The 15017-nt window shown below is 38.6% G+C and overlaps 1 protein-coding gene across 1 annotated transcript; it reads right to left on the bottom strand.

The window, feature by feature from the left end:
* Positions 1–2670: 2670 nt before the first annotated feature.
* Positions 2671–12889, bottom strand: LOC121325427 (negative elongation factor A-like). Its single transcript, XM_041267895.1, has 11 exons — positions 12496–12889; positions 11104–11275; positions 9247–9408; positions 8729–8815; positions 8279–8406; positions 7566–7635; positions 6706–6794; positions 6200–6308; positions 5111–5379; positions 4409–4508; positions 2671–4032 (listed from the first exon to the last, which is right to left on the bottom strand). Exons 1-11 carry the CDS (start codon positions 12703–12705, stop codon positions 3848–3850), a joined length of 1581 nt encoding a protein of 526 aa, XP_041123829.1. The 5' UTR covers positions 12706–12889; the 3' UTR covers positions 2671–3847.
* Positions 12890–15017: the final 2128 nt, after the last annotated feature.

Consider the following 15017-nt stretch of genomic DNA (forward strand, 5'->3'; position numbering starts at 1 on the left):
ATGTAACATAGGAGCCTAAGAAATGACCAGTATAAAGGGCAGAGACAGTTTTCCACAACATGTCAGTAGAGTCAATGTTCTTTTCAAGGTCTGTTTTACAATTAATGCATTTCTAATTCTTTTGAACAGGTTTTAGCTCATTCATTTAAAAACCTCCACTCATTGAAGTATTTATTGTAATGTCTTTCCTTTTGTTTTATCTGTTAGGTGAATACCTGTTTGTCCCTGAGAAGAATGGAAAGTGTCTCCGTAGGGTTGTGACCAATGAAAAGGGGAAAACTGCCATTCTGAAAAATTCACGCAGGACACTTTGGGATGGGGAAAATCAATCAGCGATTTCACTGGAAAGGGATTGTAAAGGACGTGGAGCACTGGGTATTATTATTATTATTATTTTTTTAAAATTTCCTTCTTGCTGCTTTTCCATTTATGATTTAAGTATTACTTGTTTCATCATTATCATTTCCCTTAAGATCAAGAATTGTGAAGCATGCCAGAGATTTAAGAGGGTGAAGTCTGTTGCCCCAGTACTGAAGCCAATCAAAGTGGTTTCTCCATGTACGTGATCAGTGAGTATTACATCATTATACTTTTATAGTGACATCAGACAAAGAATGGAAGAACATATGGAATTGAAACGCGGTCTGTAATATGTAGAAAACTAAGAGCTTAGTCTATTAACAAAGTTTGTTGCTAGCCAGTTAAACAGGTTGTAAGCATGTGCTTGCTAAACAATCATTTGACAACAGGTTACAGCTTACAGACTAATTAGAGATAGGTGCATCAGGACAATTTCCAGTACAAAAAGATGCAACACCATTGATAGCAATGACTGCCCTAAAAAGTTTAAATAAATAAATAAATAAAAAAGTGCCCCATCCCTGGCAGTTAATCTAAAAAAAAAAAAAAAAATTCCATAAAGTTGTTATCTAATATCTAATGAAATTTCCATATACTGTGACTTATCTGGATGACAGAACTACACTTAGGTAGCGATACAGAAGAAAACATGGAAAATACAGCATGTTAAAAGTGTCTTTATTGTGTACTGTTTAGATCCATATACTATTGTCTTACAAGTAAATAGCGTATAGAGGGAAAAATGTGGTCTCATTCCTATTTGTATAATTGAACTTGTTAATGTACTGCATTGATACAGAGCTTTATTATGAATTATTCTCTTCATGAAGTGGACTGAGGCCATCCCCATTAAAGACAAGTCAGCTGCTTGCACTGCATCAGCTCTTGCAACCCTGTTCATACCACCACAGAGCACCGGAGATTGCCTTGGCAGACCAGGGTGGGGAATTCTGGAACAAGGTTAGATGAAAATATCAAAGTCTGTAAGTAAAAACTGGTTATGATGAATATGTCAAACAGCTGGTAAGTGTACAATTATAGTTTTTTTTAAACATATTTTCTTCCAAAAAAAATTACTTGATGTTCAGTAATTTTCTGCCTTTTATAAATTAATTAATTTCAGTTCCTTGTTTACTAATATTTACAATTTGAAATTATTACTTATTTTCAGTTTTTGTATATTTCTTGATTTTTAACTATTTCTACCATTATCAGGTTAACCAGACTCTTTTCCAGAATTGGGGCATCCGGCATTGAATTAGCTCTACATACCATCCCCAGATGAATGATCTTAATGAGAGCACCAACCAGACCATTAAGAGAGCTATTGGGAAAACTCTGTCCGAAAGCAGGAGAAGTGGGACAGCCTAGAGGCTATTGTGTTTTCCCACAGCACCAGCATTCAGGCTTCAACAGTACAGACCCCATTATTCCTGATGTATGGCAGACAAGCAAGACTGGCATGTAAGGTACAGAGTTTAAATTACAGCCACCACCAGGGGACTGTCGTCCCGCTGAACAGATCTCAAATGTTGGCAAGCATGGTTAAGATAGTTGGTCAAGGATGTCAGTCAAGCAGACAATTGTTACTGCATGGTCATGTGATCTTAAGCCAACCACCGCACTTAATTTATTCAAGCCATGTCACATTTTATTTTAGCAAAAACAGAGAGAATAGATGGGTTTCAGTGAGTTACAGGAAAATAATTCCATCTAGGATTGATCTGATGCCATATATTACAAGACTGTTAGGTCGAGTAGTTTATAAACTCAGCAACACAAAATTGAATTATTATCCTTTAACTCACTGAATCCCATCTATTACTTTTTGTTACATGGATATTAGTATCTGTAATAAAAAAAAGAAGACAATGAACGGGTGTTAAGGTTCAAATTGCAAGTGAATTTAATGAATAATAATAATAATTTTAAAACTATATATATATATATGTTGTACACATGTATATATAATTATATATATATTATATATATATATATATATATATATATATATATAATATATATACACACATATAATGTAAACATTTCATTAAATATTGTTGGGCTCTCCCACCTAAAAATAAATTATAATTCTGAGTTGATCTTGAAAAAGGCTGAAAAGGGGTTTCCATTGTTCATCAAGACTGGCTGAATTGTGTGATGGTGACATGAAGTTGACCAATGTGCATTGAGGCTCAGGCTGAATCTTTGGAAATAAACGTTTGAGTGTGAAGAAAAAGTTTCAAAGTTGTCTAAGTTGCGCAGCATAAAGGGAACAGAAAATACTAAAGAATGATTCACAGAAATACACAGCATACAACAATGATTTTATTAGAAGGCTGTATTTCTTACTGTAAGACCAGTACAGCACTTCTATGTTGTCTGTTAACCACTGCCAGTTCAACCAGCTGCCTAAATACAGAAACAAAATGTACTATGGCTGCACATTCATAAAACTGAACTTCTATTTTATAGAGCATCTCTTCAGAAAAATCTATTATATGTATTATACATCTTGCATTGAGAGTACCAGAAAAGAGAACACCCCCCTCCCCCTTCCCAAAAAAACAAAATCTAAAATAGCCTTGAACTATTCCTGTAATACAATGTAAACAAAATGAATTACATCTCTCAATGAAGGCACCAGATAACCAAGATGCCAAATCGTGCTGCTAAAACGTGAACCAAATCCAAGCTTTACTAGATGTTGACACACACAAACAAACAATGCTATACAGATGGAAAGAAACTACACAAAATCGGTCTGTGAGGGTTGTTAGTTTTGGGGGGGTTGGTGGTAGTTTTCCTTTCACTGTGATCTAATTTATTCAAATTTCAGGTTACAGCACTGTTAAAAAAACAAGTCAAGGGATAATCTACTAAAATTCAATACCAATATAAACCTTATTTATCACCTAAAACATGGGTTAAATTCACCACGGTAAAACACCTGTCACTATAAAGTAGTATTGGATGGGACTGTATATTTAAAAAAATAACAAATCTATCAACTGAATTATTGGCATCGTTTGGTTTGATGTAATACATATAATTTTAGCAGATATTTAAAGGGTGGTATAGTTACCAGAAAAAGAAAGAATAATGTCAAATAGCACAACGTTCTAGCCAGAGGATGCACTTTGGGTTGTGTTATAAGCCAGTGGTTCTCAACTCTAGTCGTCGCACACCCGAACCAGTACAGCCTTGTTTCAAATCTTTGTTTTCGAGTTCACAAAGAGACAGCCATCTTTAAACAGTTTGTATCTACAGAGATTGCTCCAGGTACATCAAAACACAGATATCATTAAAAAATATATATAAAAAAAAAAAAATTCTGTTGAAACCTCAGGGCTGAAGCCTAGAACTATTCTGTTGCAAGTAATAACTGCTTTTAGATGTGTCACATAACTAGAACTGTTATTGCATCTGGCCTCCACTCTGCAAGACCCCCTCCCCATACACCGGACAAAGAAGTCGTTCAGGTCACTCAAGACACGTTGGTTATGGGCTTGTATTTCTTGAGTCTGGTCCACTGGCCTGTGGAATAGTTCATCTCAAAAACTGTGTCGACGAGCATGGTGGTGCTGCCAGTGCCGTCTGCCTTTGGTAAAACTTCAGTGTGCTCGCTGAGCTTAATCTGAATGACGTCGCCCTGCTCTGGACAAGGATTTTCTGGAGCAGACAAGAAAAAACAACAAACTGTTACTGCATGTTTAATGACAATACAGTGAAGACCCTTGTTGGCCTGCCTTTCTGTATTTGTTATAATATAGTGACACCTTGTGGACAACCTTGTACTGCATGCCACAACCTCTGTTTTAAGATACTGTGTTCAGTGAATTACATCTCTCTCTCTCTCTCTCTCATAAAACATGTTTCCTCAAGAGGCATGTGTAAATAATGTTAGTAGCAACTGGAAGTACAAAACAAACAGAATAAATAAAAACTACACCACAGTTGCAGCAGCTTAAGTTTATTACAGTTAATGTAGGTTCCCTAACTGGAGGCCAAAGCACATAGTTTAGAACCGACGGATTCATTAACATACCTCGCGATCCAGCCATGAACCCCAGTATCAGGGCCTTCTCCGGTCTTGTAACCTTGTTAGCCGTCTTGAACATTTCTTGTGCAGCGTACATTTGTTCTCTCTGTGGAAGGGACAGTTAAAAATTACCTCTCCCAAAAGAAGCAAGCAATTCAGTTGTATGGTCTTAAATCAGCATGGTGTCTGTTGTTGACAATGACATGTGCCACAACATTTATAATTGTGTCGTACTTACAATGAGGGACAGGCTGCGTTTGGACGCAGTGCGGCACACGCTGCGTTTGGGCGCAGTGCGGCACACGCTGCGTTTGGGCGCAGTGCGGCACACGCTGCGTTTGGGCGCAGTGTGGTTCTCAGTAAGGGACATGCTGTGCGGTTCTCAGTAAGGGACATGCTGTGCGGTACAGGCTGTGTTTGCGCGCAGTGCGGTACAGGATGTGTTCGCGTGCAGTGCGGTTCTCAGTAAGGGACATGCTGTGCGGTACAGGCTGTGTTTGCGCGCAGTGCGGTACAGGCTGTGTTTGCGCGCAGTGCGGTACAGGCTGTGTTTGCGCGCAGTGCGGTACAGGCTGTGTTTGCGCGCAGTGCGGTACAGGCTGTGTTTGCGCGCAGTGCGGTACAGGCTGTGTTTGCGCGCAGTGCGGTACAGGCTGTGTTTGCGCGCAGTGCGGTACAGGCTGTGTTTGCGCGCAGTGTGGTACTCACAGTGAGGGACAGGCTCTTCTTGGGTTGCTGCTGCTGTGTCGGGGGTTGCGGTTGCTGCACAGTGGGTTGTGGTGCCAGAGCTGGGGGAGAGCTGGGGGTCGGGGTGCTGCTGGGGGCAGGCGGAGAGGTGGGTGCTGAAGGGCTGGTGCTGCTGTTGTACATGGGTGTCCTCTGCTTGAACTGGCTGGGCAGCGTGCTGTTGGGGGTCGTGGGCTCCTCTGGCTGCCGGCTGGTCTGTAGCGCCTCCCGGACGGACCCTGCTGTGTTGGCTGGGGAGAGAACGTACATGTGTGTGCTTTAAAATGCTATACATATTAGGGATGAGAATTTCGAGTAATTTAGTGAGTTAAATTTTGAGTAGTCCAACCTAATGCCAGACAATATTATACTACATATGCGCCACAAATTACCACAAGTTAACACTAGAACCGCCACAGTTATACTCATACCTAAACAAACAAACATAAAAGGGTTTATTTTCTAACTTAGCATACAAAGCACTACTTCAAAAACTGAAAAACTATAATAAAATAAACATTTCAAAAGTAAACTAGTGTGTAAACAGGTATATATACATACAATATATACATACATACAGGTATACATACAATATATTGAACTTACATTCATGAAAAGATATTATTTACATTTTTTCGAGTACTCAAGTAATAAATTAGTGCTTGAGTAATTATAATTAGAGTACTCAAGTACGCTAACCCACCCCTAACACATATTACCTAGTTTCCCCAAACATGCATGGTTTGTGCAATTAGAGTTTGTGCAATTAGACCCATTTAAAAAACATTTCCACTCCTACAGCTGCATGAACAACTCCTAATAGTAAACCTCAAGTAAGACTGCAATCAGTTCAGAGCAGATTTAGCAGGGGCCTGATTTTTGGCACCTGGTCCTTTCAATAATGTACCTAAACAAGGGTAGTTTTAAAATCCAAGACCTGGTGCAGGACTAGTGAGGGTTTCTAATAGCTGTTAGACAAACCATCAGCAAATATTTACATGTTGTATTAGGTAGGAAAGAAAAGAACAGCAGCAAACTATCACCATCCATTTGCAACTTTTTAATACTCACCCTGCTGTATTTCCGAGCTGGGAATGTATGAAGATGATGGTACCATACTAGGAGTTGCGGGCAAATAACTTGTAGAGGGTAATGCACTCTCGTTTAAAGCACCGAGTTTCTGTAGAAAGCAACGGAAAAGGTATAGAATGGTGGAAACTGGTCAGTGAAGGTATGTCAGTAATATACACAGAAACAATACAGCTGTCAGTGCTATGATCAAGTTGGTTGTAGCATAACTTCTTGTAACAAAACCCAAAAGTAATGCATACGACCTAGAATGCAATACCCTTAAAGTTTCATTACAATTGTTTCTAAAGTATAAAGAAGTTCTAGTGTATAAAATGTTATATTTAATATAATTATTTTGTTGTAAATTAAATAAATTTATAAGCAAAACATGTAAAGGCGTAACAATTTCCTTAATTTATTCAACCAACCGACTCAGACCAGCTCTTGTAAAGACATTTCCAAGATGCAAAAGAAAAGAAAGGAAGTGGGGGTCTGATGTGCAATACCTGTGTAGAGACGAGACCGGCAGCGTAATCGGGGGTCACATTCTCAACAACCATTTCTTCTTTAGCTGGTTTGTCTCCAACTTCAGAGTCTGTTTAGGGACAAAGACAATTACTCAAACTGTACAAGTGTTATTGACAATAAATTAGTTTTTGAAGCTCTGAAAATAAAAATAAAATACAATGTAAAACCTTTGTAGCTTCCAAAAAAAGAATGTATTTTTTGGAATGAAATCATTTTGTGCAAGACGTTTCCTGTACTACTGTATAGATGTAATATGTCCTGAAGAATGTGAACAGACAGTGTTGTAAATAAGAATCTTCTCTCACGGGGCTCCTGAGTCTAGTAAAGGCGCTCCGTGTGGAGTGCAGGATGTGCCCTATAGCCTAGAGATCGCAGGTTTGAGTCCAGGCTATGTCACTGCCGACCGTGACCAGTTCCTAGGTGGCGGCACACAATTTGCCGAGAGCTGCCCGGGTAGGGAGGGCTTAGGTCGGCAGGGGAATCCACAGCTCACCGTGCATCAACGACCCCTGTGGTGATAGAGTGCCTGTGGTTTTGCAGTGGAGCCACCAGATCTGTGTTGTCCTCTGGCACTATAGGTCTGGTGGCATCGCTGTAAAAATGCCGGATTGGCAGGAGCACATTTCGAGGACACGTGCTCCAGCCGCCGTTTCCCCAAGTCGGCGGAGGGGTTTCTAGCGGTGAGCCGAGGATAGAGATAAGAATTGGGCATACTAAATTGGGGAGAAAACCGGGGTACAAATTTGGCGACGACTAAATTAATATATATATAAAAAAAAAAAGAATCTTCTCTCACTTCACTGGTCTTTACCTGGACACACAACGTTTCTGTACTTACCCAGTGTTTTTCTTCTCCTCTTTGCTTCTCGACCAGCACCTACCATATCCAGTTCTGAGATATCTAATAACTGTGAAAAAATAGAACAAATTACACTCCACACAGAATTTGACCTGTAACTCTGTTTATCTATCAGGAGACAAGAACCAATAAAAAATTTAACATTATTTTAAACAAATGGCAGATACTGGTATATGTTGAACGTAGCTATGTAGGGTAGTCAACCATGACCATACAACTGAGAGATGTAATTAGTTAGGTGTGTAGATATGTTCTTACAACAGGAGGTCACGAAAAATAACTTTCACACCTAGACCTACTCACTGTGTGTGACCCTGAGCAAGTCACTTAACCTCCTTGTGCTCTGTCCAAAAAAAAAAAAATATTGTATAAAAGTGTCTGCTAAATTACTAGTTAATTAATAATAATAACAATAACAGTAATAATAATAATAATAAAATAATGTTTACTGAGCAATGCAACATGTCTAACGTGTAAACTATCAAATCTGAATTTGTAAGTAGCTGCCTTTTTTTCACGAAGAAAAAAGAAAAGAGAACCACAAGACTTTATCAAAGTTTTTTTAGTTTAAGATGAAGTTTCGTTTCATACTACTGTATACTGCGATCAAGACTTTAAAATGATTGATGTTGACATGTTCTTAAAGTAAAATGGTAAGTGTACACGCAAACTAAAATAAGAGTTTGGCTTACCTTGACTCCGCGCTCCTTGCGCAGAGGGGTTCTAGGGGGCGCAATGGGCGTTCTGTTGGTCGTGGGACTGAACACACTGGGGGTTGTGGGGCTCCTGAATGGAGCTTTTGGTATACCTTTGAGGGGTGCTACAGAGGGAAAAAAATAAACCAGATCAGTGGATAAGGACATGCTAAACTGCAGGGGTTCTACAGGGATTCACGTAAAGGAAATGAGAAATGTTAGAAGCAACATGACTTGAAAGTTTAGATAGAAAACAAAACTGTATAATTGTACACAATCTGTAAATAATTGTAAACACCCTGAATTAAGCTTTAATCCTGACGACCTGCAGGATCGTAATACTTCTATTAAAATGCATAGCAAGGTACTTTATGTTTTTCATTCCACTAAGAAAGTATTTCTTCCTTTTTCCATTTAAGATCGGCAGGTGCCTCTTGTTATACTTACTTGTATCAATTTTCTTGACCAAGCCCCTCCCTTTGGCATGAAAAGGCACTCCAGCAGTCTTCTTAAGCTGTTGAGCAGTTTCTGTGGCTGTAGCGTGAAAGTAGAAAGCGACAAAAGAACACATATTGGTGAAACACACAGTGACTATAGGCCCCACATAAATACGTCCAGATATTAAATGTGATAAATTATATAACTTTTTTTTTTTTTTTTTACATAAGTATGGCATGGAAACATAGAAATAATTGCTAAAATCAAGACTGTGGTGTAAACATTTAAGCTAAATAAATAGTTTTTGTTTGTCACACTGCCCTAATGAGTACTGTATTGCACGTTAAACTAGCAATTTTTATATAACAAACAATCTATCTCAAAAGTTCTCTTGCGATTTGAAGCTTTGATCTTGTAAAATAACTGCCCTTGTATAACTGCCACAATCAAATCCGATCCAGAGAACCACAGATGTAGAGTTCTTCTACAGCACTTGAAAAATGGGGCATCAAGTCCAATACACTTACATTTCTGTAACAGCTCTGCCCTGAGGGTGGCACTTTTGGGTTTCCTCTTCAGTTGAAAGTGCTTCACTGGAGGGGTGAGTGGTCCGACAAGAGTTGTTAGGGCATTTTTATTAAGGTACTGGCACTCCAGCGGCAACATAGCAGAAGATTCACATTCACTGACTGGAAACAAAAAGTAAGCTTTTAAAAGGGGTTTCTCCAATTGTGTTATTTAACTGCCCAACGTTTCAGTATGTTGTACATACCTTTCTCAAGGAGGCCTGTGTTTGAATCAAAGCATTGGAGGTACTTATAGGTTTTTGACAGCATGACAACTAACTGTTATTGTTACTATTAAATTCCATGATTTATTCTTATATGACATAATGGTGTATATATTGTGACATCATTTTTTTTTTTTTTTTTTTTCTATCTAGCTAGCTATCTACCTGCATGTTGCATTGAGACTGAGCCCACTTCCATTTTGAAAACTGCTGGTGTAGAACTGAAGTGGTCAGACCAAATCCACAGACGGACAAACAGTGCTCCTGCTTGCACAAGCTACTCAAAACAAAATATCGCATACCAGATACCAAAAACAAACCCTGTAAAGTGAAATATTTGACACACACACAATGAGAACAGTTGCATTTATTGGACAATACCAATGTAGAATAGGAAAAGAGAGCGTGTAAGCAGAGTTCACAACATTCAGCTTCACTCACACACACACGCAGTTAGGTAGGATATACAAGACCTAATGTTCTGAGCTAACTCCCAGAACATTAGGTAACTGATCATTATCCGATTTCTGTTTAAAACTAGGTGCCACATATGTTGTGTCTAACTATAACTGTTTAAGCTATAGATGTGTAACTTTTGAATATTGGAATCAACAAACAGAAACTAACATAGCAATTGGTTTTATGTGCACTCCTCTGCACACATCAAATTGATTAGTTTCCTTACATGAGGTTATGAAAATCAAAAAACAGACAGTGCATGCAAGTCTATCAGTGGATTTCTGTCTGTAAAAATACAAATACATAGTAATCCAGAGAGGGTCCTATTTAGTGATTTAAAAGATTTAGATCTGCCAGTGTTTAGATCGGTTGAATTGCTCCAATATCTGAAAGGAAGTAATCAAAAGATATTGAAATAAAGACAGCTGTAAACTGAATCTCAAATAAATATTTCAAATAACATCACATATGGCAGCTTTATAAAAGGTCAGTTAATGTCATGGCTGGCAACACATTTAACCTGCATTATTATTTAACTGCAAATATGAAATCAGTACCTCAAATACTCTCAGGATGGCACCGACAGTTCCGTGAAATTACTGCCACAAAAGGGTTAATTTTTATTGCATGCTACCCATAACAGAAACTGACCTAAGTATAGTTGTGTACCGAATACATGTTAATGCAGCAATAGAGTACGACAGGATTTGTGCATTGTGATCACGTTGGGGTCAATTCCTGTTTCTCAATTCCAATTCCATTTCCTTTTTAAAATCAATTCTCATTACCATTCCCTTTTAATAAATTCCAACACAACATTGATCAAAATTGAATTAGTAGTATTCGGTTAAAATAAGCTTCTCAGTGGCACCAAATTACTTAAATTTAAGTCAGTTAGTCAATTCAATTGGCTTCAAATCAATGAAGTTGAACAATCACAATAATTATTATTGTGTTTCTAAAATACCAATTCCATCAAAGGAATTGGAACTTGGAATTTATTTTAAAAATGAATTGGAAATGAAACTGAAATTAAAAACCAGGGATTGATCCCAACCCTGATTGCGATTCCACTTTTTAAGGACCTTTGAAATGATGCAATGTAAAACTTGATGGTGGTGTACTGAGCGCTTGCCTTTCTCTCGGAGCTCTCCCAGGATGTCCTGCACATTGGGGTTCTGCTCCTCCAGGTCTAAATTGAGAGAGCCTGTCTCGGGGAAAGACTTCAGAATATCAGCCACCATCAGCACCCAGGGCTCTGTGTCCAAGGTGGCCAGTTGGATTATTTCAGACAATGCCTCCTTCATCTGAAATGAGATGCTAGGTTAACAAGTCTATATACATTCACATAATGACAGGCACATTCATACATACCGATTCTGAAACCTTTCATCATGGATATGCTTCCCCAGTGGGGATAAAAAGTCCCACACTGAACACAAGATTTAAATACTTATTGTGATAAGAAATGGTCGAATTCAGAACAGAATGCACCAGGCACAGGTTTTATTAGGGGCACTGGAAATAACGTCCAAGTCAAGAATTCTACCCCAAAAAACCTGTGTAACACAATGGAACATATTTAACACGCCCCCGATTCTCGCTTTGGGCAGCAGTGATTTTTAAACCATTTTTCAGATTTAGATTACTGTCAGATAACATCATTTTTCAGTATAATACATCATCACAAATCATCAAAACGGAATGCTGTTATTCAGGGAACACCTTATCCGGTTGCGATGAAAAGGACGAATAAGAAGCTGGTTAAAACCAAAACTCCGGAGAGCGATGGTGCTATTCTGTGTTTGTGGATCACTCAAATCGTTCCCTGACTTGGCTGTGGGGGTTTGCAGGCTTGTTTGAATACGTTTGTGATACCTATTCAAAATCAAGTTAATCACCCCAACCCCGCTGCAAATATTTTTTAATGGACGATTTTATTTGTGAAAACGCGCAAAAATGTCTATTTGTGTACCTCGTCCTTGTTGTAACTGTAAAGTCCCCGATGCAGATTAATGAACAACTCATAATACAGCAACTGCGAGACTGAAAACAAAACAAACAAACAAACAAACAAAAAAACCCGACAGCTAATTCCTCGGAGGCGGTAAACTTAACTGTACAGCGCGTCTGTACTGCAGTCACAGCTGTCGCTAACCTACGCATTACAAATTACACACGACTGCAAGAAAACACGATTTACAAAACGACACATTTAACAGTTACGCGTATTTTATTGTAATATCTTGCACGGATTTGTTTGCTTGTTCAAAAAAGAACCCCAGGGCAAACGGTTGCGGCAAATTACGTACTAAACAGGAGGCAATCATTACTTCAGTGGAAGTCGTGGTATACACTCAATAAAACATATATTGTATGTGTTGGATGCTATTTCTTTACCACACGAACACATACAACATTCATTCTGTAAGTGAATGGCACGTATTTAGCTGTGTTGATAAACATCCCGCCCAGTAACCGCGCAGTGTGTAACTGTTGCTTGTATCTGGGTAACGCACAGACCCACCTCATCCACTGTCCGCCTCGGGAGATGCAGCATCCCCAGCAGCAGCTTGAGCTTCACCGCCAGCGACAAGCTTGAAAAACACAGGCGGACGTTGTCAATGACGTTGACCGTGAGCAAAGAGGCGATGCTGGAAGGAGCCCACAGCTCGTCTGTTGATCCCAGCTTGTTGTGGAGCCACAGGCCAGTATCGCTCTCCCTCATCGACGCCATCTTGCAAAAAAGAAGACATCGTGCTTGGGCATTTTAAGAGGCTACCTAAGAAAACAACACAACAGTCAGGACCCCCATGCGCCTCACGCTTCCGTACTGCAAGATGGCGGCACCCTTATATGGGCCTAAAAATAAAAGCGTTTTACGGTGTTGAGAAGTTTAAAACTATACAACTTTTTTTTTTTTTTTTACAGAGGTAGGGGATTTATTTTTTTTTTAAATTCTGAAAATATATACATAACCGAGAAGTTGTTAGTAAGCGGCATCAACAATTGCTTAGTTGTTAATAAGCGTCGTCTTATTACAATTAAAACAACATTTTATATATATACGGCTCTGGAAAAAATCAAGAGACCACTGCAAAATGATCAGTTTCTCTGGTTTTACTATTTATAGGTATGTGTTTGGGTAAAATGAACATTTTTGTTTTATTCTGTAAACTACTGACAAAATTTTTCCCAAATTCCAAATAAAAATATTGTCATTAAGAGCATTTATTTGCAGAAAATGACAACTGGTCAAAATAACAAAAAAGATGCAGTGTTGTCAGACCTCGAATAATGCAAAGAAAATAAGTTCATATTCATTTTTAAACAACACAATACTAATGTTTTAATTTAGGAAGAGTTCAGAAATCAATATTTGGTGGAATAACCCTGATTTTCAATCACAGCTTTCATGCATCTTGGCATGCTCAGAGCAGAAGGAAGCAAGTTTTCTTCCAGGACAACCTTGTACTTGGCTTGATTCATGTGTCCTTCACAAAGACAAATCTGCCCGATTCCAGCCTTGCTGAAGGACCCCCAGATGAGTCAAATTTTCAGCTTTGCCCAACACCTGGTCGTCTAATGCTTAGACGGAGACCTGGAGAGGCGTACAAGCCACAGTGTCTCGCACCCACTGTGACATGTGGTGGAGGATCGATGATGATCTGTGGGTGCTTCAGCAAGGCTGGAATCGGGCAGCTTTGGCATGAATCAAGCCAAGTACAAGGTTGTCCTGGAAGAAAACTTGCTTCCTTCTGCTCTGACAATGTTCCCCAACTCTGAGGATTGGTTTTTCCAGCAGGACAATGCTCCATGCCACACAGCCAGGTCAATCAAGGTGTGGATGGAGAACCACCAGATCAAGACCCTGTCATGGCCAGCCCAATCTCCAGACCTGAACCCCATTGAAAACCTCTGGAATGTGATCAAGAGGAAGATGGATGGTCACAAGCCATCAAACAAAGCCTAGCTGCTTGAACTTTTGCGCCAGGAGTGGCATAAAGTCACCCAACATCAATGTGAAAGACTGGTGGAGAGCATGCCAAGACGCTTGAAAGCTGTGATTGAAAATCTGGGTTATTCCACCAAATATTGATTTCTGAACTCTTCCTAAGTTAAAACATTAGTATTGTGTTGTTTAAAAATGAATATGAACTTATTTTCTTTGCATTATTTGAGGTCTGACAACACTGCATCTTTTTTGTTATTTTGACCAGTTGTCATTTTCTGCAAATAAATGCTCTAAATGACAATATTTTTATTTGGAATCTGGGAGAAATGTTGTCAGTAGTTTATAGAATAAAACAAAAATGTTCATTTTACCCAAACACATACATATAAATAGTAAAACCAGAGACTGATAATTTTGCAGTGGTCTCTTAATTTTTTCCAGAGCTGTATACATATATATATATATATATATATATATATATATATATATATATATATATATATATATATATATATAAAGTGTTTTATTTTTTATTTCAATAACAACAATTCTGTCTTTTGTTACCCTAAAAACAACATTAAACAATATGCTTCATTAAATGTAAAACACTATGACCTATATCCTTCAGGCGGATATTTGTGTAATATGCAGTAGAGGCTTGGGTTAAATCAAAACTCTATGTCATATGCAGTACCTCACAAAAATCATAGGCTTGAGTTAACTCAAAACTATGGCACAGCCAAAGCCTTCCTAAAATATGACAATGACTGTGCCATATGCTTTGATTTAATTCAGGTTAACCAGTACCAGAAACGTCTGCAGTCTTTATATCTAAAGTGACCATATGGCTCTGTTTTCAACGGGACATTTCAGGACAGTTCGGGCTTTTCAACTCACAACCCAATGGATTTTGGTAAATGCAGTCCTGCTTCTCTTAAGGGAAAGAATGGTACCTGAGACAGGTAAAACGTACCAGAAATCATTAGGTTGCGAGTTGAAAAGCCTGAACTATCCCAAACTGTCCTGTTGAACCTTACTTATATTGCAATATATTACAATAGTGTCTGTCCGAGCTCAATTACATACAGTGGCTT

The sequence above is a fragment of the Polyodon spathula genome, chromosome 1 (assembly GCF_017654505.1).
Source record: "Polyodon spathula isolate WHYD16114869_AA chromosome 1, ASM1765450v1, whole genome shotgun sequence".
Classification (NCBI taxonomy): domain Eukaryota; kingdom Metazoa; phylum Chordata; class Actinopteri; order Acipenseriformes; family Polyodontidae; genus Polyodon; species Polyodon spathula.

Bases quoted from the DNA above. Each gene is read 5' to 3' on its own strand.
- LOC121325427 (XM_041267895.1), bottom strand. From the start codon at position 12,705: ATGGCGTCGATGAGGGAGAGCGATACTGGCCTGTGGCTCCACAACAAG. The intron at 11,276-12,495 runs GTGGGTCTGTGC...ATCTCATTTCAG, and splicing joins CGAGGCGGACAGTGGATGAG to ATGAAGGAGGCATTGTCTGA. The intron at 7,636-8,278 runs GTAAGCCAAACT...ATTTTTTCACAG, and splicing joins GCAAGGAGCGCGGAGTCAAG to TTATTAGATATCTCAGAACT.